At 41.2% G+C, this 23,037-nt stretch overlaps 1 protein-coding gene across 4 annotated transcripts in view; it reads right to left on the reverse strand.

Moving 5' to 3' along the window:
* Nucleotides 1-6,806: 6,806 nt before the first annotated feature.
* The window catches only part of adamtsl3 (ADAMTS-like 3), a 151,561-nt gene continuing 135,330 nt past the window's right edge, over nt 6,807-23,037 (reverse strand). For 3 of the 4 annotated variants that reach the window (XM_041779584.1, XM_041779583.1, XM_041779586.1), the window contains 12 exons: nt 21,960-22,261; nt 19,037-19,166; nt 15,444-15,654; nt 15,166-15,345; nt 14,918-15,071; nt 13,747-14,752; nt 13,528-13,655; nt 10,321-10,441; nt 9,901-10,105; nt 9,603-9,712; nt 9,229-9,449; nt 6,807-8,321 (listed from right to left, as the gene is read on the reverse strand). In XM_041779584.1, the coding sequence (XP_041635518.1) occupies nt 8,212-8,321; nt 9,229-9,449; nt 9,603-9,712; nt 9,901-10,105; nt 10,321-10,441; nt 13,528-13,655; nt 13,747-14,752; nt 14,918-15,071; nt 15,166-15,345; nt 15,444-15,654; nt 19,037-19,166; nt 21,960-22,261 (2,878 nt within the window). In that variant the 3' untranslated portion in view covers nt 6,807-8,211. The remainder of the gene's footprint in view (nt 8,322-9,228; nt 9,450-9,602; nt 9,713-9,900; nt 10,106-10,320; nt 10,442-13,527; nt 13,656-13,746; nt 14,753-14,917; nt 15,072-15,165; nt 15,346-15,443; nt 15,655-19,036; nt 19,167-21,959; nt 22,262-23,037) is intronic. The other variant, XM_041779585.1, reaches the window with a different exon arrangement.

A 23,037-nucleotide genomic window follows, 5' to 3' on the forward strand; every position in this document is an offset into this window, starting at 1 on the left:
CATCACTAACTTGTCATTGCTGCTGACTTCACACCTCTTTAGCACCCACTGCCCCCAAGCTTCCCACATATCGTCATCTGTAAAATCCACAGTTACACTCTCTCCATTGCTGAAGAAGTCTGGATCATCATCGGTCAGGTTGTTCCATATGGCTCTGCGTGAAAAAGGAAGTAAAAGAAGCTTCAGAAAAGTTTCAGACTACAGATGAGGATTACATGCTGTAAAAGTACTTACACAACTCTTTTCAGAGGGAATGGAGTCAGGTCACTGAGTGACAACAAACCTCTGTGGCTCAGTCGATTTCCCTCCATCCTATGAAACACATTGTTAGCTGTAAAAGGCTGAACTATGTTAAAACTTTACAGTATAACAGCACACCATGAAAATAATTTCATAGTCTCAAGAAAACGCATAAATTTGCTTGTTATCTTTGAAAAAGAGAGTAAATTAAAATCTTTTGATTCATGTCCTCTTTGGGCTTCCATACTTTCTTAATGCAACACAGTTTATCATAATTTAGGCGACACTTTAACTGTTTTCCAAGGCCTCTGATACTCAGTGCAAGCTTGTTTACAAAGTAGGACTCAATTCTTTTGAACTACTTTTGTACTTTAAAAAATGTATAGAATGAATTAGAAAGAGTAGTAAAAAGACGTTTTTGTGGCCTAAGTTTAAAAAAGCCATGCCAAGCTTGGCCACAGCATCCCTGTTTCTGTTTCTGGTTGAAAATTCTATAATTTCCCCAAACTTTTTGATGAGACTCAGAGTGAAACAGAACTCTCACCACAGCTCTTCAAGCTTTTTATTTGTGCGTATGGCACTGGAAAGTGGAAGTAGCTCATCATCTCCAATGTTTGTCCACCCAAGTCTGAAAGAAAACAAAAATATGGCAAACACTTTGTGAAGTTGAGTCATATGATGTAAGTAGCAGTGGTAGGGGTATTAGCCTCCAGCGATTTCAGTGAGCACTGATCCTTTAAGAAGGACTATACAGTGTAACAGAGGGGTACAGTTTCACTAAAAATGGGCCACAAAACAATGTTGGCTCAAATGTATGCACTACTGAAAACTTTTGAAGCATTTTATATTTTACCTAGAAGGCCTCTGTATTTTTGTCACTATTTTGCAATGCAAGAGCACGTAGCCAAAGTCTGCATTGCAAAATAGTGACAAAAACAAAGAAGCTTTCTGGGTAAAGAATAAAATTTGGATAGTGCTCACATTTGAGCCAACATTGTTTTGTGACCCATTTTTACCAAAAACATGCTAAATTCCACAGAGAAACTGTACCCATCTGTAAAACCATCCAGTCTTTTTAAAAGGAATATCTCGGGATTTTTGAAGTTGGGTTGTATGAGGTACAATCAACTTTCACAGAAATCACTGCAGGCTAATGCCACTAATATAACCAAATACCTCATACGACCCAACTTCAAAAGTCCCGAAATATCCCTTTGAAGAAGCAATGCTCACTGAAATCACTGGAAGCTAATGCCACCACTACTCCTACGTACCTCAGATGACTCAACTTCAAAAATACTAAAATGTCCCCTTAAAGTTTTTTGATTTCTTACCCAAGGTGGGTTATATTCTTTGATGCCTCCAACACATCAGCAATGACTTGAGCTGCGTCCAGGTCAAGGTTGTTTTCTCCCAACCTTAAAGTAAAACAGTGGAGAGTTCACAAGTTATATTTTACACACAGTTAATTGATGATTTGTATCTTTCAACAAGTCAAGTCAAACTGTATTTGTGTTGCACATTTCATACTCAGTTGGATTTTGAAGGAAAACATCTGAGATTTGAATTGCGTTTCAGAAAGAAAAGACAAATTTTGTTATTATTATTTTGAAATTTAACTCACTGTCCAGGATTAACCCAAGAATGTTTTGCTTCATTCATGCAATTCAAAGAGATAGAACAGATGACTTGGAATTTTGTGTCTCTAGGTATTTGCATCAGAAGTGAGGATTTGTGATTTTGTTATTAAGTTGTACACATTTTCAGACATCCACAAGTATAAATCTTCAAAACACTGAGAGAAGGGCTGTTGGACAGGACCTTTCTGTGCATGCTCTTCCTTCCACAGTCAGTGGTCAATAAAAAAATCTCTTTAATGTCAAAGTAAAAACAGATTTCGACAAAGTAATGTTAAAAAAATGAAAATATGTAGTGCAGTGCAGTGACTTTGTCTCAAGTGATTGAAGCATAAAGACACAAGTGTCTGGAAGGTCTGGCTAATAAGTATTCCTGGCTACCATTACACCATGAAGACAAAAGAACACCCAGAGAAAGGTTATTGAAAAGTGTAAGTAAGGGGATGGATACAAAAATGTTCAAGGCACTGAACATCCCCCAGAGTGAGACTAGTGAGAGAGGCCAACAAGACACCTATGACCACTCTGAAGGAGTTTCAAGTTTCTGAGATAGGAGAGGCCCCAAAGACAACAACTGTTGCCCGGGTTCTTCACCAGTCAAAGCTTTATAGGAGAGTGGCAAAGAGAAAGACACTGTTGACAAACTAGAGTTTGCCAAAAGGCATGTAGGAGACTATATGGTCAAGTGGAGAAACAGTTGAGACCAAAATGGTGCATTTTTGCCATCAGACGAGACACTATGTAGTGTTGTAGTACTTGAGAATGGTAAATGTCTTGGTCGTGTCTTGGACTCAAGAGTATTTTTACTCGTCTTCCATCAAGCATGGTCGAGACCACAACCGATTTTCTATTCTTTGACTTTGTTAATGATACAATAAGGAGAAGCTCCTGGTAAAACAACAAATAGCTTCATTTCATGTGTAGTTTCACCACCCCCACCCACCCATGATGACCACAACCTTCCCAGTGTTGTGACTGTGTTGTGTTGGGACACACACCTCTGCACACAATCGGGAGTGAAAGGTGGGAGACGACAAGTCAAAGGTAAATTAAATTTGGCTTCCTTAACCACAAAGACTCCTCTGCACCAGTTGAGAGGGCTTTTAGTAGAGAGGGGCATTATAATGAGACCCCACCGTGCACTTAGGTCATAAAATGCTGCAGTCTCTTATGTTTCTTAAATGCAACCAGGCTCTTCTTTAATAAATTTTAATTTCCCATGAAATGAAAGGGACTTTTGAGGACATGTTTTGTAGTCTTTAGCAACCACACCTCTGTTTGTTTACTCATTGTGGTGAGCTTGGATTTTTAAGTAATTTTTTTTTACCAAATTTTGTTCAGGCTGGGCATATGATGTCATTTTCAGCTGAACTGTTCCTGATTAACTAGTGTTGTAATTTGACTTAAAATAGCTGCTGTTGTCTCACTGATTGTTCTGCCTCCTTGGAAATCTTTCCGAGTGCCTTATGTGTCAGACAAAGCTCGGATAGACAGATGAAACTAATTTTACCTAATACTCACCAAAGGCTCTCACATCTAAGCAGCAGTGGTTGAATATCGTTGAGAGCTTCACAGCTCACTCCAGTCCCAGTCAGATCCAGCTCTGATATCTCACCCTTGGTCTGGTTTAAGAAGTACTTAATGGCGTTGTAGTCCATTTGGGAGAGTGTTTCATCACTAACATTAACTCTCACTGTCTTTGGTTGAACAGCGAGGGCTAAAGAGGGGTCCTGTTGCTCAAACAGGCAGTGTAAATGATTAAGGATGTGAACCCCGCTTTCACAGAGCATTGTTAGTTCTTGGATAATCCTCTGACGATAGGTCTCCACTTTTTCTTTTTGGCAGCACAGCCCTACGTGCCTTACCAGAAGATTTGCGTTGCGTTCAGAGAGGATTCCGGACAGGAAGCGGTTGAAAAGATCCAAATGACCATAGCTGGACTCCTCCCCCGGACTCAAGGTGTTCTGAAGTGGTAACGGTTGATCCGTGACGGCACAATAAAGTGCTGCGAAAAACTCTTGGACGGTGAGGTGGGCGAAGGAGTAAACCTCTTCTGTACAGCCAGGCTCTTGCGCCACAGTCTTGTCAAGGAAGGTACTTATGAGGCTGCATCCCTTTAACGCTGCTAAATCTTGGTCACTGCTGTAGAAAAGTGTTTGATGCTCCATCAACTTTTGGAAGGCGAGTCGACCCAACTTAAGCACAATATCAGAAAGCTGCGGATCTTGGAGAAATATTTCTGCTCTGACTTGTGTATGAGAGCGAAGCAAAGCCACCAGATACTGCACGTAAATGTCTGTCATGGTCTTTGGGCTCTGCCCACCGAGGTCTTTGCTCTCTTTGAGGATGCAGCACACAATATAGCAAAAGGCAGGTATGTAGCACAATGTCAACATTAGATCATTCGCTGAGACGATAGCAAACATGCGGTCAGCAAGGGCTCTGTCTTGGAAATACCGTACAAAGAAGTCTTGAACTTCAACCAAGGAGAAGCCGGCAATTAGCACGAAACGGTCAATGCATCCAACCGGGATGTGGTTGATGGCTGCAGGTCGACTCGACAGCAAGACAGAAGCATTGGGCAGGAGTTCACCAAGCATCAAACTTCCGAAGATCTCCGCCACTTCTGCATCCTCATCCGGCTCAGTCACGAATACGTCAACATCACAGCTCCTGTAGTGCCTGAATTCATCAAAGCCATCCAAAATGATCAGCAGTTTGTCATCGTTAGCTAGAATGTTATCCAGTTCTTTAGCTAGGTGCCTGTTTTTTCGTAAGACCAACTCCTGGAAGCTTGTAGGTTTGTCAATCAGATTCAGGTCTCGGAAAGTCATGTGGATGATGAAGTCAAAGGCGAGACTGCTCTTGTTTGCCCCAAAGTCAAACAGCATTTTTTGCACCAGGATGGTTTTGCCGATACCAGCGACTCCTGTCACAAGAACTTTCTTGACTTGCCGGTTTCCACTTGTGTTCAAGAAGAGCTCACCTGGTGTGATTTTTTTGTGCACTGCTGACTTCTGCTGCAGAGATAGGCGCTTCTGTCCAAATGTCAGCACCTCATGTCTTTTTATATCCAAGCCCTGGTGTCCATCGACCAGCAAGAGGTTGACATAATGTTCGGAAAAGAGGATTTTCTCACCGTGTCGAGTGTTGTAGAAGAGCATGCTCTCACTACGGCGCTTTAGGACATCTTTGTGCTTTTGTTTGACTTTGTTATACTCTGCAAAAGAAGATACATTTAATATAATTCTACTAGACAACCAAACACTCCAGATCAAGATTTGTGTAAGAACAAAGCAGTGCAATGTCGTTCCAGATATCTTTCAATGTGCCCTAATAAGATCTCTGTGGTTATTATTGCATACCTACGGACTGAGGCTGATCTGTGTTGCCTTCTTTGGAGTGTTTCTGTGCCTCTTGCTGGTGATCACTGCTAATTGAGAGAAAAATCCTCGCTGCTTCCTCGCCTTTACACCCCAGGATATCCAACACCTTTCTTACTCTTGCCCGAGGCCCCAGCTGACACAAAACCTCCTCACGGTCATCACGAGTGAACAAATCCTGATGTACCAAGACTTCCAGCAGGGAGTCAATCCGTCCTTCTAGTTCATCCACAAGGGAAATTCGCAGAACTCTTATTGCTGTCAAAGAGGAATTAAAATCATCCTTTTCCACCATAATTGATGCAAAATAATTTCTTCTCATGTGTGGGGGAACCCTGCGAATACATGTGCCTCTTCAAAAGAAAAGGCATGTAGAGACAGCTGTTATAAAAGCAGAAAGAGGAAGTGAAACCTCTTTAAACATAAAACTATGTGGAGTCAGTGTCACAGCCTTGAATGTCTTGTTTCTTGGGTTTGTGGTGGAACCTCCCACTACACAAGTTTGAATCCTCAACATCCTGTTAACCACAGAAGGTGAAAGGTACAGTTTTGAGGATATCAATGACAATAAACAGTGCCTATATAAAGTTTTATTTTTTTTTTTTTTTACAAAAATGTATTTTTTTAATAAAAAATGCAACAACTTCTTCAGTGTCAAAGTAGAAACTAATTTGTACAAAGTAATAACAATTAAATGAAAATATGTAAAGAAAACAAGTGACTGCATAAATATTCAAATATTAGTATAAAGACACCTGTGCCTGGAAGGTCCAGCCTCTAGGTCATCAAAATTCCTGGCTACCATTACATCATGAAGACAAAAGAACACCCAGAGAAAAGGTGAATGAAAAGTATAAGTCAGGGGATGAATACCAAATAATTTTCAAAGCACTAAACAGTTAAATAAAGCAGCATCATGCTGTGGGGATGCTTCTTGGCAGCTGGCCCTGGAAGGCTTGTCAAGGTAAAAAGGTAAAATGAATGTGGCAAAATATAGGAAAATCCTGGAGGAAAATTGTAGTCAGAACACAAGATAATTATGACTTGGGAGAAGATTTATTTCTATGCAAGGCAATGACCGGAAGCATACAGCGAAAGCTGCACAGAAATAGCTTAAAGACATCAAGGTGAATCTCCTGGAGTTGCCAAGTCAAAGCCCAGACCTCAGTCCAATAGAGAATTTGTGGCTGAGCTGGAAAAGGGTTGCTCACGCCCGATCTCCATGACACCTGACAGAGCGTTAGCAGTTTTGCAAAGAAGAATTGCAGTGGCCAGATGTGCTAGCCTGATAGACCTATCCACACAGACTCAGTGCGGTGATTGCCACCACAGGTGCATCTACTAAATACTGACTTAAAGGGGGTGAATATTTATGCAGTCATTTATTTTACATTTCAGATTTTTTTTACTGATTTAATAGGCACTGCACACTACTTCTGCTATATTATTTCTATACTTGTGCAATCTAAACATAACTTTGGCATAACAATGCAGTCAAATGTCATCAAAAACACACACAGATTTCAAAAGGAATGTACTTGTTTTTATTTCACAATGAACCAGGCATGAGCAGAGAGCAACACATCGAGTCACCAGCAGAGGGTACCCATTGCATGCACATTAAATACCAATAAAAACTGTACTTGAATGAATACCCAACCCTTTCATTATTTACAAAACTATGCACAGGAACACACTTGAAAATAAATAGCTTAAAGAAACAACAAAATATCTACATAACTTAAGAGCTTAGGTAAATGTTAATGATGCTTTTTCTCTTATGAAATCAAACACACCGTTATAAGAGCCCCTCTAAGGCTTGTGTTGGATGTGATGAAAATGTAATGTTTAACCCAGGACATTATGTCAAAAGTGCAAACTCTGTTTATAGTACTGTATGTATTGAAACTTGTGTTCCTCCAAAAAGTAACTGAGTATCACAAACATTACCCAAATGTCATATTTACACATTTTAAGTTAAACAGCGCTTATATTGCAACATTTCCAAGGGAGGAGAGTACGCAAGAGCTGTCAAATATGATGTTTTTTATGTCAAATATCAGGTTATACAAGCTCACATCTTAAGCTCACCGCTGCTGTAACGCCACAAAGTGGTTAAAGGGACACAGAAAAGCCAAAATATACAAATAATGTAACTATACAAAATTAAAGCTAAACTCTACAAGCCTTGTTTTTAACGAGGACTTGGATGAGTTGAGTGCAAAAAAAACTTTTTTTGACTTGCTTCAATCATGCTCCTCCATAGTGCAACCCAAACAAGACGAATCCTTACACTGTCTTCCTTTTGCACTTTATGCATTTTAAACAACCACCTAACCATCTTTCTTGTTTTTGTTTTTTAATTATTGTTTACTTCCTGTGTATTTGCATCATTGTGCAACATTTCACCATTAAGATAAACAGAGTTTGCCAAGACATAGTTAGAAAATATCAACTAGCATTAACTTTCAATCAATGCTGTTTCGCAATAATAGCAAATACCACCGATCCAGTGATTATCCAAACACTGGAAAATCCCAGGAGCCACTGGTGTGAAGTCAGCCAATTAAAAAGAGAGTATATTCATTACAAAACTGAGTGTTGCAGCATAACTAATCAGTTTCTTTGGGAAACTGCAGAGTTGCTACATCAGAAAATGTTAAGGTTGTGGTCATTTTTGTGCTCTCAAAGGAACCCAACAGTCTCGAGAAGTAATTCTTTTCAACAGTAACGCCACCCCTCTCAACGCTTTGCAATTAAAATCCAAAAAAACTGGAGATACTCGTTCAAGGTCTAACTACCCAAATGTCCCTTCACACTCATGATCCCTCTTGAGCACTGGAGACAGATATGGGCGGAGACAGGAGGGCACAGATGTTTCAAGTTCCTTTCTGACCATCCTCCCTGGCCTTCTTACGGTTGTCATAATCCCTCTTCTTCTATCCCCCACCTCAGGTGTTGCTGCATGAGTGGCAGCAGCGATTCTTAAACTGAGGCAGTGGACAAAGCTCCAGCTGTCGGACCTTCTCGCAGTACCTCGTGCTGTCCCGACAGTCTCCTGCTGGAGTACAAAAAGGTCTCAGTTTACTACACACATTCAGGCACAGCGGAAAGATTTTTCTATACTTGTTCTTTTTGCTGACTCTAGCTGGCCTAAACAAAGTGAGAAAAAAGGGGGAAAATGAGGTGCAGTTTGATGTTTAAGGTTAAATGCTGTTATGAAAACTCTTGTACTCGGCAGACTTTGAGTCATAACTCCAGAAACTTTTGCCACAAAAGCACAGTGTATTTTGGCGGAATTTCATGTTTGTTTTTTTTAAGTCCTGACAAAGGCCATTTCAAGCACAGAAAATCATACTTTGTCACTATTTTGCAATCCAAAAGCACGCAGCCAACGGGCATCTACTAAATACTGACTTGAAGGGGGTGACTATTTATGCAATCTTTTTTTTTTAACTTACATATTTTTGATTAATTGACATTACTTTGTAGAAATCTGCTTTCACTTTAAGATTGACATTTGATGATTTTTTGTGTATTGCATCATTTATCATATCATATATTTTCATATTTCACTGGTGTCATACCATGTTACAGTTTATTGTCTTATTTATATCATTATATCATATTAATATGTGATATCCTACCATCATACTGTATTGTATATCATCTTTCTAGCATATCATTTTGTGTTGTATGACATTGTAACTACAATGTAATATAAGATTTGTAGCTTATCTTAAATTTAAATTGTTTTTTAACTGAAAAATTACACATGAAAAAAGATTACTGGAAATTACTTAAGGATTGACTAGTCTAATATTTGACAATGTTTAGAAAGTAACAGTAACTTTAAATAAAGATATACTGCTATAATTTAAATAATAGCATATCCACAGACCCCTTTTATTTGACCCATAAAGAAAATTTGTGTCCCTATTCTTCAGTGTACTACTCTTTCCTCTCACCTCTCCCACAGGACAAAATATTACACCGCTGCCAGCTCGGTGGGCGAGGCCTCCACATGCAGTGATGTTCTCGTGTTGCTTTTCCAGTACGACGGTGCGCACAGGTCACCTGGCGTGACTGGAAACCATGACGCCCACAGGTGGCGGTGCACTGTGTCCACTGGCCTACATGCCAGTAGAGGGCACAGGCATCTGTGGAGCAATTCCTCATGGGGCTGGGCCTAAAAACACAAGAAAAGGTCTAAAAGTTGATAAAAATACTTAGGTAAGTGGCTTTCTCACTGAAACACAAGACAGCTCAGTGCTTGATATTGTACATATCACACGTCAGCTGCTGAAATAGAGTTTGGATTTATAATGGTGACAATGTTTACCTCTGGAGTCCACTGCATATCCTGTAAGGGACTTTTGTATTATTTGCATCAAGGCAGAAAACATGGCGATGCTGCGTAGCCAAACTGGGACCAACACATTGACCGTGACACTGAGGAAGAAAGGAAACCATCAAAATGACAAATAAGAGCAGCATTCCAACCTCATTTTTCAATTTTACTGAGCAAGATTAGTTTAACAGCATCAACAGCTAACTTTCATTGTGTTCAGAATAATAAAAAATGTAGATTTAGCTTATAAGCAGACTTTTTGTTGTGCTTAAGGTCAGTGCAGACTTACTAGTCCCCAGGAGGTGGATGCCCATCTTGCACAGGGCTGCACGTTGCATGTCCTGCTATTAGTTGGCCTTCTCCCGGAGCTTAGGCAAAGTTGGCTCTCCACCTCCCTCGATCGGCCCTCGGGACCTTTCATGCAGCGGACACTCCTGGTCTGGGACCCTCCTCCACAGGTGGCAGAGCAAGATGACCAAGGATCCACTCGCCACCTAAATGAAGAAAAGCAGAAAACAATTAGATTTCTCTAAAGGGACCAAAACATTCAAATTACTTGATCCTCAATTTGAAAGTACATGTGGGATCTTCTAAATCTTGTACATGATTGAGCACTTTAGAATAACATGACTTGATTTTATCAGACACCAAGGAATCTAACTTGATTTATGAGTTTTAATGAGACAAACATGCAGTAACATTGAGGTACCTGAGGGGGCAGGCTTGTCTGTGACAAGGATCAGCTGACTGGCTGCCATTGCTCCTCTCAGAGCAAACACGGCCATTCACTCCCATGCTGTTTCCTTGGACACAGTTTCTTCCTTTGTTCCCTAAAAAAAAAAAAAAAAAAAAAAAAAAAGAAAAGTTATTTGTTGTCTTCTTTATGACAGGGATACTTGTGGTTTTAGAGCTTCAACCTCAGCTCAACATGTACATAGCAGTGTTTGTTCATTTTGTGGATTAAGATTTCATCACAAATTTTAATGATCAAACAGTAACATCAAAGCAATGCAAGGGACACACAAAGAAAAAAGTGAGCACATTATAACACAAGATGTCATATAAAATAGCTGCCTAACCTGCCTACATAATAAAAATGTTTAAGATCCGAAAGGCATACACATTCAATCCCTTTAAGTCAGTATTTAGTAGATGCACTTTTGGCTGCAATCACAGCTGGACAGGTCTCAATCAGGCATGCACATCTGGACACTGCAATTTTACTCCATTCTTCTTTTCAAAACTGCTCAAGCTTTGTCAGGTTGCACAGGGATAGTGCGTGAACAGCCCTTTCAAAGTCCAGCCACAGATTATCTACTGGATTGGTTCCTGGGGTGTGAATTCTGCCAGATAGTCCTTGATTTGTGCAGATTTGTCGATATCACTCCTGGTTGCACTACTGTTAAAAAAGGGCACAACACTTGGTCAAAAAAGGCACAATGGGTCCCAATACAGATGTTCTTTATTCAGATTCTTGATTATATTACCTTGGCAGACCTGTTTTTTTCTTAATCTTGACCTGGGCCGTGTTTCTTAAGAAGCGGCTTGTTTTTTCCAAAACACGCCCTTAGAACAAACCCCATTTTCAAGCTTAGTTTTCCTGAAACCTCATTCACAGTACTCAGGATTGCATTCTTGAGATTTCTGAAGCGCATCCATTTGACATGACCTTACACTGAGTTGGAGTATAATAAATTTCAGATAGAACATTTTTCTGCACCTATAATCCCCTCCAATCCTCTTCGTTTAGATTAAGCTAATAGGGAGCACCCACTTAATCCTCTTTGAATCATTGCCTGGAATCTCTAATTGCTGTCGTATGTCGAGGGAAAGTGCCGGAGCATCACAGAAAGCCATGCCAGCGGTGCTTTGATGAGGATGTAGAAAGGTTGGGACTGATCTTGCCCAGAGGAGATGAAGGACTGCGCGGCTCAGAGATGATCCGAGCTGTGGCACGCTCCGGACATTCCCCATCACTGACTCAGCCGTGAGCCACTGGGGTATGTAGGAGCTTACTGCGTATCTGTGTCTGTGGTTATGTCTGTGTGTGTGTTTCTCAGCTGAGAAGAATGCTTTACTGGAATCTCAACGCCCCGACCACAAAAGAACAACACGGATTACTTTAAACTGGACTACACAACAGGAATTAAGACGAACTCAAACTGACATTCTGTGTTGCTAAAAGAGTTTTCGGTAACATTTTCAGTATTTGCTCATTAAAAAAATGAGCTGAACGTAAATGAAGTTTCAGAGGCTCCTATAGACCAAATTCTGTTTCCCCTTTTGTTGTTGTCCCAATGGCCTTGACCTCTGACCTACAACCTCCAAAGTACAACTAGTTAATCCTTGGGTTAGGGGGAACTTATGTGCAAAGTTTGATGAAAATCCGTCAAAGCATTCTTAAGGTATCACTTTCACAAGAAGCCACAGATGAACAAATGGACATGCATACACTATATCAAGCATTTGGCCACAACCAGCTCAGGTGTTTCAATCAGACCTGTTGCCACAGGTGTAAAAAATCAAGCACCTAGCAAACATTTGTGATACAAAATGTGTTATTCTGAAGAGCTCAGTGGCTTCAAGCGTGATACTGTGATGGATGCAATCTTTGCACTTAGATGGTTTGGGAAATTTGGATATTCCATAGTCAGCTGTAAGTGGTATTATTAGAAAGTGGAAGAGTTTTGGAACAACAGCAACTCAGCTACAAAGGGGAAGACCAGGTAAAATTGCAGAGGGAAATCAACAACTGCTTAGATGAATGGTGTGTAGAAGTCCGCAATGCTCTGCTGATTCCATAGCTGAAGAGTTCTGGACTCTCACTGGCATTAATGTAAGTATAAAAAGTGCACAGCAGGAGCTTCATAGAATGGGTGTCCATATCCAAGCAGCTGCATGGAAGCTTCACATCACCAAGTCCAGTGCCAAGCTTTGGAAGGAGTGGTGTAAAGCACACCAGCACTGGACTGGGAAGCAGTGGAAACATGTTCTGTGGTAAATCACACATCTCTGTTTAGCAGTCAGATGGATGAGTCTTGGTTTAGAGAGGAACATTACCTGCCTGACAGCACTGTGCCAACTGTGAAGTTTGGTGGAAGAGGGATAATGGTATGGGGCTATTTTTCAGTGTTGAGGAAAGGCTCTCTATCTCCAGTGAAGGCCAATCTTAATGCTTCAGCATACTGAGACATTCTGGACAATGCTATGCTTCCAACTGTGGGGCAACAGTTTGGGGTAAGCCCTTTTCGATTCCAATATGCATGTGGGCCACAAAGCAAGGACTATAAAGACATGTTTTGATGAGCTCAGTGTGGACTGGCCCACACAGAGCTCAGACATCAACCCCACTGAGCATCTTTGGGATGAATTGGAACGGAGATTGTGAGCCAGGCCTTCTCATTCAACATCAGTGCCTAACCTCATAAATGCTTTACAGAATGAATGGGCACACATTCCCTCTGAAACATTCCAAAATCTTGTGGAAATCCCTCCAAGTAGAGTGGAAGCTGTAATAGCTGCAAAATGGGCCAACTCCATATTGAAGTGCATGTATCTGAATATAATGCCATTATAGAACCTGTTGGTGTAATGGTCAGGCAGCCAAATACATTTGTCCTTACAGTGTATGATTGAACAAAGTGACAGAAAAAAATTAAAAAGGCACAAAAGTCCTGAGAGGAAATGCCTCCAGTCTGGTTCCTTTGTCTTTACTGGACAGGAAAACTGAAGAGCAACAGACAGTGTAGGGAACAAAGTAATAGGGGCTATAATGTCACAAATGGTCACAGGTGGTGAGTTGAACCAATGGCCAGAGCAATGAGGAAGTTAAACAGGGGATTCTAACTCAACAATTTACTAGCAACATTGTTTTGAATTGATATTTGAGTATATTTGAGGCTTTCTAGAGCATCACCTGTTATCTGCAGCCATGATGACAGTGACGTAGATCCAACACGGTTCCGAGCAGTGCAGGTGTAGAGACCCTCATCTGCCTTGGTTGGAGACTGGATCCTCAGTGCACCAGTGGGTAAGAGGCCTACTCTGTCAGCACAAAGCCAATGTGATCAGTAAATACTTAACCATTTCTTCTAAAAACAGATGCACTTAAGACTTGTTTAAGAATTGTCCTTACCTGCTATTGTACTGTAAGTCTTTTGCATTCCTTGTCCATTTTAGGGATGGTTCAGGGATACCCAGGGTCTCACACCTTAGTTCCAAACTCGCAACAGGTCTCTGCAGCAAAACTGGGACTCCCACATAAACAATCATTTCAGATGATGGCAGCACTCCAGCCTTCCTCGGCCGTTGGATTATCACTGGGCTCCTTGGCCTGGACGTCTGGGTTTTGCTGTTAGGTTTGTAGAGAACAGGCTGCTGCGTGGAGGATTCTGCTGTTTCTGGAGGATGAAGTGTGGACTCATTGGTTTCAACTTGAGTCATCGTGAGCTCAGTGAGTAACTGTGTGATGAGTTGTTCCTCAAACGGTCCTCTAAGGCCATCAGACAGGTTGTTCAAGATCTCATCTAGCCTTTGGGTGTCTGCGATAAGTACAATGTGGTTTAAAAGTTCTGAGTTTACTTTCTCCTCCTCCTTGGTTGACCTGTTCTTTTCACTTGAGTGCAGTTTTTCAGCAATGTCTTTTTCATCTGGGAGATTTCCTCTGAGTTCAAGCAATCGCTCCACAATGTTGTCATACTGGTTAAGGGGGATGGGAAGCTTCTGAAATCTATCTCCTGTTGAGGACACGTCCAGGCGTCCAACTTTTTGTTTGCCTGTGAGAAGCAACGTCTCTGGAAGAGTCAGCTTCTTCTTGCTGCCGATGAGCTGTAGCACAAAATGTTCATGTGCCTGACCTGCAATGCACGTGTAAATCCCAGCATCAGATGGACGGACCTGTTGAATCTTCATGTATCCTTGGGATGTCACAGAGAGGTGTGGGAAGCCAATCAAGGGCTTTCCTTCCTTCAGCCATCGGATGTGGCCCCTGCGGAAGTGTCGGGTTGGACAGCGAAGGACCACAGTTGTCCAGGGAAGCAGGTAGCCATAACCTCCCACAACCAGGTGTAATTTCTTGCCCTTCCTCCACTGGATATACACTTTTTTCTGGGACAGTATGGTGGGAACAGGCTTGACGGAGTCTGAGTTGAAATGAACAAGAGTTCTTGATTATCATCTGCGTTTGTAATTCTAAGACAATTTCTACTGACACAGCTAAGCTATGGAATGCATTCTGGCTTTCCACCAATTTTCCTCTTCTTAGCATTACAAATTGGTGAAATACAGCCAAACAGAGGTTTTCTTACTCTCACAGGGCCTGAGGGAGCACGGACGGATTTTGGTGGGTCGGGCTGTCATGGAACAGTTCCCAGCGTCAACAATCCAATGGGCCCCATCTTCGTTTTGTTTTCTGCAGACTGCTTGTAGTCTCTGGATGCCATTTCCACAAGTCACTGAACACTGTGAAAATAAATGAAAACATATTTGCTTTACATTTAACATACTATGTTGTTTTTTGGTTGAAAAAGTAGATTGGTGCCCTGAGGAAATCTACCTGGGACCAGCTGGTTGTGACCCATTGGGCTGGGCACTCTTTCTTGGCACAGGGCTGCTGGTTTGTGGGGCTCTTGGAAGGGCAAAACGTGTCCGGCAGCTCCAGGATACTTCCATCAGCTAACCGCTGTTTGCACAGGACTTGCCTCCTTTGAAATCCACCGCCACAGCTTTGGGAGCACTGCACAAACAAAAACACAGAGGTGCCAGAGGATATATTAGCAATATTTGCTAAATGCTTCAGTCTAGATTAATAGCCTCCCAGAAGAGATCCCTTACCTGTCGCCAGTCACGTGTGTCCCACATAGGAGGACAGTCGAAGCGGTTGCAGGCTTGTAAAGGACTGGGTTTAGGATTCTGACAGTCTTCATCTCTCAAAACTTTGGTATGATTGCTATCTCGAGAGGGCTGGTGTGTGCATGCCACAGTTCGGGTCATCAGGCCAACCCCACAGGTAGCAGAGCATGAACTCCAATCTCCAGTTTCCCACCTGAGAATACAAAGTTGATCATCAAACAACTGAATGTCAGGACTTTTAACTCTTATCTTTGCTGTTCCTGATTAACTGCTTGACGTTATCTTGTGTGTACATTTGAATGTAGCCCATAATCCAATCTATAAAAGAGAGCAGTCAGGAAGAGGTCAGTCGGAGTGCTTGATGTTTTGACTTGATCCCACGAGGGGACACTCCTGCAGTCTTATGAATGTGTAAATTCATGAAAGTGAATTTCATGAAAGTGAATACGAGTGAAAATGAAAAAAGAGTGATTCATGGGGCCGGATCCTGGCAAAGAAACATTACATCTCCCTCTGAATTTAACGATATTTGAGAAATCCCTACGGCATAACTTCTTCACTCCCATTTTTCCAATGACTTCCATGGACGAATATTCCTCCATGCATTTTGATGTCCAACACAATTCCTCTCAAGATGATCCATCAAAGACCAGTGAATGATATTGAATGCGTCTTACTAGTTGCTACACCTTTTACACAGCGATAAGCTTTGGTTTGGACAGGTTTGGTCTACTTGACAGATTAGCTGATATCTTAAAACTATTCATATTTACTCATGGGTCAAGGGACAGAGGATATTGGGAATGAAGCTTGTTCTGGACCGCTATGATATTCAAAGCCAAATCCTATGGCTGTTTCCTTTCAGAAGGAACAGTATCCAAGAGTGTAGCTCAATATGGGAGGGTGAGGAGGCCTCAGGGAGGGAGTAAAGGGCCAAAGGAAACAAGTCCAATACAGCGTTTGTTGTGCCTGAAAACAAGACTAAAGGCCTGGAAAAACAGGCAAGGGCAGGCTGCAAGCCTCTGGGTTTTCTGACAAGAGTGTGAGCAGAGGAACACTGACACTGCGCACGGTGTTAACTTGAAACGTGTGGCCTACCGCAAAATCCACTCACCGTTTAGTCATGGCTCACTTCTATAATACAACATGCCATTATGCTGTTTAGCCATTCAGGTATTTCATTTTAATTAAATCTGTGTGCAGCTAATTCTTGCATTTTCACATTTGAAATGATAACATTATCAATCCAATATATTGCAATTTTACCTTTACTTGGAAAAGATAACTTGAGAGTGACAGGAAATAAAGTTCAGTCAGGAACACTTTCGTCATCCATTTAACCATTTATTGCAAAATGGATATACAGTTTTACTTGGCAGAGAAAGCTCTGCTGAAAAGATGCACCCTGGGTTAGTCAAGCAGCATGCTTTGAATTTCCAGGGAAAGCATGGCTAGAAACATCCATATGGATAGATACATTTATGACAATGCATATTTAAGTTCAAAAGCAATTAATCCATGGTAGCATAAATGTGAATATGAGGGTGCAACGAGCATTATAAGATAAAGGAGGAGGCTGGGGAAGAGGAGGTTAAGCTTTGCCAGCAGCAACACAGTGCATCAGCATTAATGCTGGGTGTATGACTAACATGTCCTGCATGAACTAATGCTAGTCTTCATTATGTGGAGAGAGAGTGGGGGAAAGACTTGCATCAATCAGTGTCATGGACTGGGAGCCTGACCTGTGCAACCACAGAAAAAAGCAACGTAGCCACTGTCCATAAGGTGCATGCTCTGATCACAGGGCTAAACCAGTGCTCCAAAATTCTATATTCTAGTCCAACATACTTAGCTTTACTTATAACTGTTTGCACAAACCCCAGTTCCGAAGGAGTTACCATATTATGTAAAACATGAATAAAAACAACCTGTTTATTTGCAAATCCTTTAAAACCTAGATTCTGTTTCATGCAGAACAAAGATTAAAACAATGTTTATTCTAATAAACTTTGTTTATTCTTATCTAAACACATTCTGAATATGATTTCTGCATCATGTTCCAAAAAAATTGGGACAGGCGAATGTTTACCACTGTTACATCACCTTTTCTTCCAACAGGACCCTGTAAACTGCTGCACACTGAAGACACTGATTGTTGAAATAAAATTGTAATTCTTTCCCATTCTTTAATGATTTATATCTGAACCTCCTCAACAGTGTGGGGTTGCCGGGCCAGGATTATATTTTGCACTTTATAATGTGCCATGCATTTTTAATGAGAGAGATCTAGACCACATGTAGGCCGGTCTAGTACCCACACTCCTTTATTACAAAGCCAGGCTGTTGTAACACATGCAGAATGTGGCTTAGCATTGTCCTGCTGAATTAAGCAGTGAGGTCCCTGAAAAATATGCCATTCAAAAACTTGTATGTACCTCTCAATATTAGCAATGCCCTCACTGATGGGGTAGTTACCCATGCCATGGGCACTAATACACCAGACCATCACAGATGCTGGCTTTTGAACTTTGCCTGGATAAGCTGGACAGTCCTTTTCCTCTACCCAGCAGGAAATTCATATAAGCCCTATATGATAAACTGTCATTTTTATTCTTCTTCGCAATTCAGTTTTCACACTTGAAATTTCAGTACATAAAGAGCAGATTGCCACCAGTATTGGTGACGAAATTTCCCCTATCAATGTGATAAATCTCTTTGACTTCATGACCCCTCTCTGGTTATCCAATAGCATCCACTCAGAACTAAGGTTTCAATGTTAATGAGGGTAATGTGGCCACTATTTCTGTATGATGTATGATCATGGAAGATCATCCCTTCTACGGTTACCACTGAAAGGGGAATGACAACTACAGCAACTACAGAGGCATTCCACATTTCTGAGCTGACAATGGTTAAATAAATGTTTTTAAGTTCTTCCAAGGACAATTTCACATGTGAGTCTTGCAGGTACAGCTACCTCTGACATTTAATCCCTTTTCTGTTTGATTCTGACCAGGCGCCACAAGATGACCCACTGGCTTCATTTCCTGCTCTCAGTGATACAACCATCCATCTCTGTCATTCTGCTTCAGTCTCACTTGGACTCAAGTGGTCTGAATGGTGATTTAATTGGCCCATATGGTTTAAACTGAGAGGGATAATACCATGGATTAGAGGGCTTTGGATCTCCTTTGTACACAATGAGTTATTAGTAGAGATTAATTGATCTAACTCATGTGATGTCTATTTTCTAATAGGCTCAAAGTTAAGCAGTTCCAGGTGTAGAGTCCAGGGATGTATCGGGCTCTAGGAAATGGGACATTAATGTCCCAGCTCCAAAGACTGCATATTTTGCTTGGTTATAGTCTTGGCAATCCGATAAAGAGCAAAGCCAGATTTCAGTCCTGCTCTTAATTAATATTTTCTTATAGAATGCAGCCAAAGCCTTTTTTTAAAAAACAAATTTCCGACTCATTTTTACTGCAACCATAAATCACCTCTAATGTTCATGCAAAAGCCATTTTAAACATGTCAAAAGAGAATGATGTGGGTCTGATTTAAAGGTCTGACTTTACCTGGGTGGGCAGGGCTGAGTTCTGCAGTCTTGAAGGAGTTGCGGGGGCCGACGGGAGCTCACACACAGGCTCTGGTCTGCTGCCTCCCTGGTCTGCTTGTTCAAGCAGATGACAACAGCCTCCTGGACACCTGGGAATAGACAACACGGGGGAGTTACAAGGGATCACCAAAGAACTGTTTGCTGTTTTACCTGATTCAATTTCAAGTTTCTTTAAATCTGTAAATGTCTGCCACTACTACAAATCATGCATGTATGTTATATGATTGTTTAGCAGCTAGAAACAGGCAAAAGCAGCAGCCTGAGTCATGAGACTCCCCTGGGAGGGTGGGTTTGATGATCAGAAACAAAGTCATTGACATCTATTAGTCTGAGGCTTTTAGACTCCAGTGAACCATGGTGAGAGCCATTACCCACAACTGGAGAAAACCTGGAATAGTGGTGAACCTTCCCCGGAGTGACCAGCCAACCAATATTACTCAAAGAGTGCATCGACGACTCATACAGGAGGTCAAAAAAGGACCTGGAAAACCATATAAAGGCCTGCAAGCCTCACTTGACTCAGTTAAGTTCAATGTTCATGTCTTAACAATATGAAAGAGACTGGGCAAAAAAAAGCATCTGTGGGAAAGTTCCAAGGCCAAAAGTAGATACAATGAAGCAACTCAGATTTAAGGCATCCCCAAGAAAGCAAGCAGTGGTTGCAGCTGATGGGGCACAATGAACATACAAAACACAGCTGCCTGCTTGAGTTCTGACCTAATCTGTGGATAAACTTTAAGGGTGTGATGTCACGTCACTTTAAATGAAATGCAGCTCAAATCTTTGAGTCTGCTTCTAATGTTGGGGACAATAACAATGAGGCAGGCACTTCAAAGGCCAAAGTAGTGTGATGGTCCACAGGAGCACAGCCCTCAGGGTGTGTACGTGACATCCGATACTGGTCTGTAATCATCCCCGAATGGGAGTTTGTTGGGTTTGGGTGAGAGCGCACACATGCAGACATTGACAAAAGCCTACGCCCATGTGTGGAAATTAAGAAACACATACACACTCATAAAGACGTGAACGCAATTACCCAAACAGGGTTAAGATGTGACAGTGAAGAGATTAAAGTGGGTCTCAATGAATGTTGGCGGGATGTTTAAGAGAGCTCTCTCTGTCTGGCATTCACTGTGGCGGTGGTACTGGGTGACGTATGACCTAAAGGTTAAACTCCATCTTTTATCATCCAAGAACATATAACACAAGCCTGAACTGGCATGGTTTAGGCATCCATAACAAAAGGCTGCTTGGTACTGCTGGGAAGCCTTGTTTAAATGCAGCTGTTAGAATTTCACTGCTTCCCCATTGATCAACAAAATAATAGTTGAACTGCAGAGGAACATTGAGCTTACTAAAACAGCTTACTTTGTAAAAGGTGGTAGAGTGGGGGAACTTAAGACTACAAAATGTTGGTTTAAATGACTCAGGTCAAGGCACTCATGATGGTTTGAAAAATGTGAGAAACCCTCAATTCATAGGGATAGAAACATAAAAGGTACAACAAAATACGCCAATATGCTTTGCTGTATTTTTTTTTATGTCTTCAGTCCTATGAACCCTCTTGGGTGCCTGAATCTAGATCTGTCAAACCCGTGTTTTTGGTCTTAATTGGGTTCCCCTGTTTTTGATGAATTCTGTCCATGAGCATCGGTGGTTTGAGGCATACCAGAGGCGCCCCTGTTGTCTGTCTTTATAACATACTTCATAAATTATAGGTACTTGCAACTGACATTCCAGAGCTTGTTTTTCACTCTATCCCGAATGCCACCTGAAGTCCACCTTTTTTTTTAAGACAGCCTGGCTGCAGACCACTACTGTGAGACGCCACCTCTGTCAGGATGGAAAACCATGCTAAAACTTTCGAAATAAAATTGGAATAAACTTCCGGTTTAGGGTTACGGTTAGGGTTAAGGTAAAAGTTAGGACACCAAAAGTTAGAGGTCAAAAACCTGACCCGCTAAACAGTCTGCTTACGGGAAGAAAACCTTGTCCTCCATGAAAATACTATAACAAAGCTAATGTGGCTATGGCTAAAGCTAATGAATCTTACAGAGCTACCTTACTTAAGCTACGTAGGTAACACAGCTGAAGCTGTACATCTGTTACAGTTTTTCAAATCTAATTAAAGCATGTTTTATTCGTGTGAATAAAACAGCTACACAAACATAACTAAAGCTAACAAAGCTATATTGGCTGTAGTAGCTAAGTAGCTTTGTTAAAGCTAACTTAGCTATATAGACATGTAAGCAATAGCTATGTTTGCTAACATTCACCTTACTAAAGCTAAAACTAACATAGCTATATTGGTTTACATAGTAATGTTAACTAGCTATGTTAGCCTCTACTAAAGCTATCGAAGCTAAAGCAAGCCACTGTTTGCATATCTACTCCTAAAAAGGGTCCATATATAATTTTATCTGCCAATACTGAGAGGTACATACAGGTTTTCTGTTTTATTTACAAAATGTTGCTGAGTCTGTAATGTTTGCAGTGTGGTTATTTCATGAATGAAACTGATAGACTTTGTTTATGAATAAAGCTAAATCAAAAAAATAATCTTAAACAGGAGCATAGCCCAAAACCCTTAACGTTGTTACTTTTTTATTATTCTATCTAGCACCATTGCCTGATTAAAATTGATTACTAATTCCTTTGGTTCATGACTAAATATTTTCAAAACCAATGGCATTTCCTAATATCCAAGATGGTTAAATCAGTACCTATTTTACCAGCTGAAAACCAACATGTTATCTGGGTCAATGTAGCTGTACTGATGTAAGCATTTAACTCAAAACATCTCGATCTTTTTAATTTTACAATTTCCCATTTCTGACCGGTCCATATAATTTATTTAGTTATCGAGGTCAGTCGTTCCTTACCTCCTCCACAGCTCTCTGAGCACTCTGTAAATCCCTCATATTCCCAGTCATGCAGTTCCTCTCTTCCAGGTGTCTCCCCCTCCTCCTCCCCCTCCCTCACTTTATCATCTTCTTTCCTTTTGCCAGAGCATGGAGTACGATAGCAGGGCTGACTGGTAGCAGGTTTGATCCCTTCACATTCGTCATCAGGCAGGTCAGCCACAGTCTGGGAGAAGGACAGCAGCACTTGGCACTTGACGGTCCGTTTCTGAGTCCCGGCGCCACATGTCCTGCTGCAGGCCTGCCAGGGGCCGGGAATGAAGCTGAGGAGGAGAGCCAGCAAGTTTGAGAAATCAGGATGATTAATCGCACACGTAGAAATATAAGCAATATGCTGCTCATTTAGTTTGTGTACTTCACATACCTATGCAAACATGCTTGGAAAAGAAGTGACTTTCTTATTGATTCAGAGCGATATGCTGCTTGGTTAATAAGCTTACTAAATATTTATGAAATTCAGCCCTGCTGTGATTAATGGGGCAGCTGTGAAGCATTAGCATCAGTCATTCTTGGACCAGTGTCCCTCATGCACATCCTTCATCTTCCTAAAGAATGGATCAGGAAGGAAATACTTGTAGATCAATGCAGCTCATGATTGCCTGAGTGCCTGATGACATTCCTTCAGAGTGAAGGCCCAGAGAGAATGGACTGTCGTCCTCTTGTTGCCTTTTGGAGAGCATTAATTTAAGTAATAAGACTTGGATACCTAGACTGTTCTCTGAATTTCCCTTGACCTGAGACTTCCTCAGTAAGAACCTAACATTTTCATCAGCTTGGTTTTAAAAAGGATAAAGAAGACATCTGCATTCTTCAACAATCATTCCTCAATGTTTTTATGTCAACTGTAGATCCTAAAAGTGTTTGTCGACCTAAACAGTGTGTTTCTGGAAACAGATTCCCATTCATTTTCTCCAAAACAGCTTTAATTATTAGCTACAATGTCAAAACCATTCCTGCCATGAGCTACCTAAGCGTGACATGAAGGTATATGCTCCTGTAGAAGAAAAAAATTACATTCCCCCCAGTCCTAGAGTGTCAC

The sequence above is a fragment of the Cheilinus undulatus genome, linkage group 22, assembly GCF_018320785.1.
Source record: "Cheilinus undulatus linkage group 22, ASM1832078v1, whole genome shotgun sequence".
Taxonomy (NCBI): domain Eukaryota; kingdom Metazoa; phylum Chordata; class Actinopteri; order Labriformes; family Labridae; genus Cheilinus; species Cheilinus undulatus.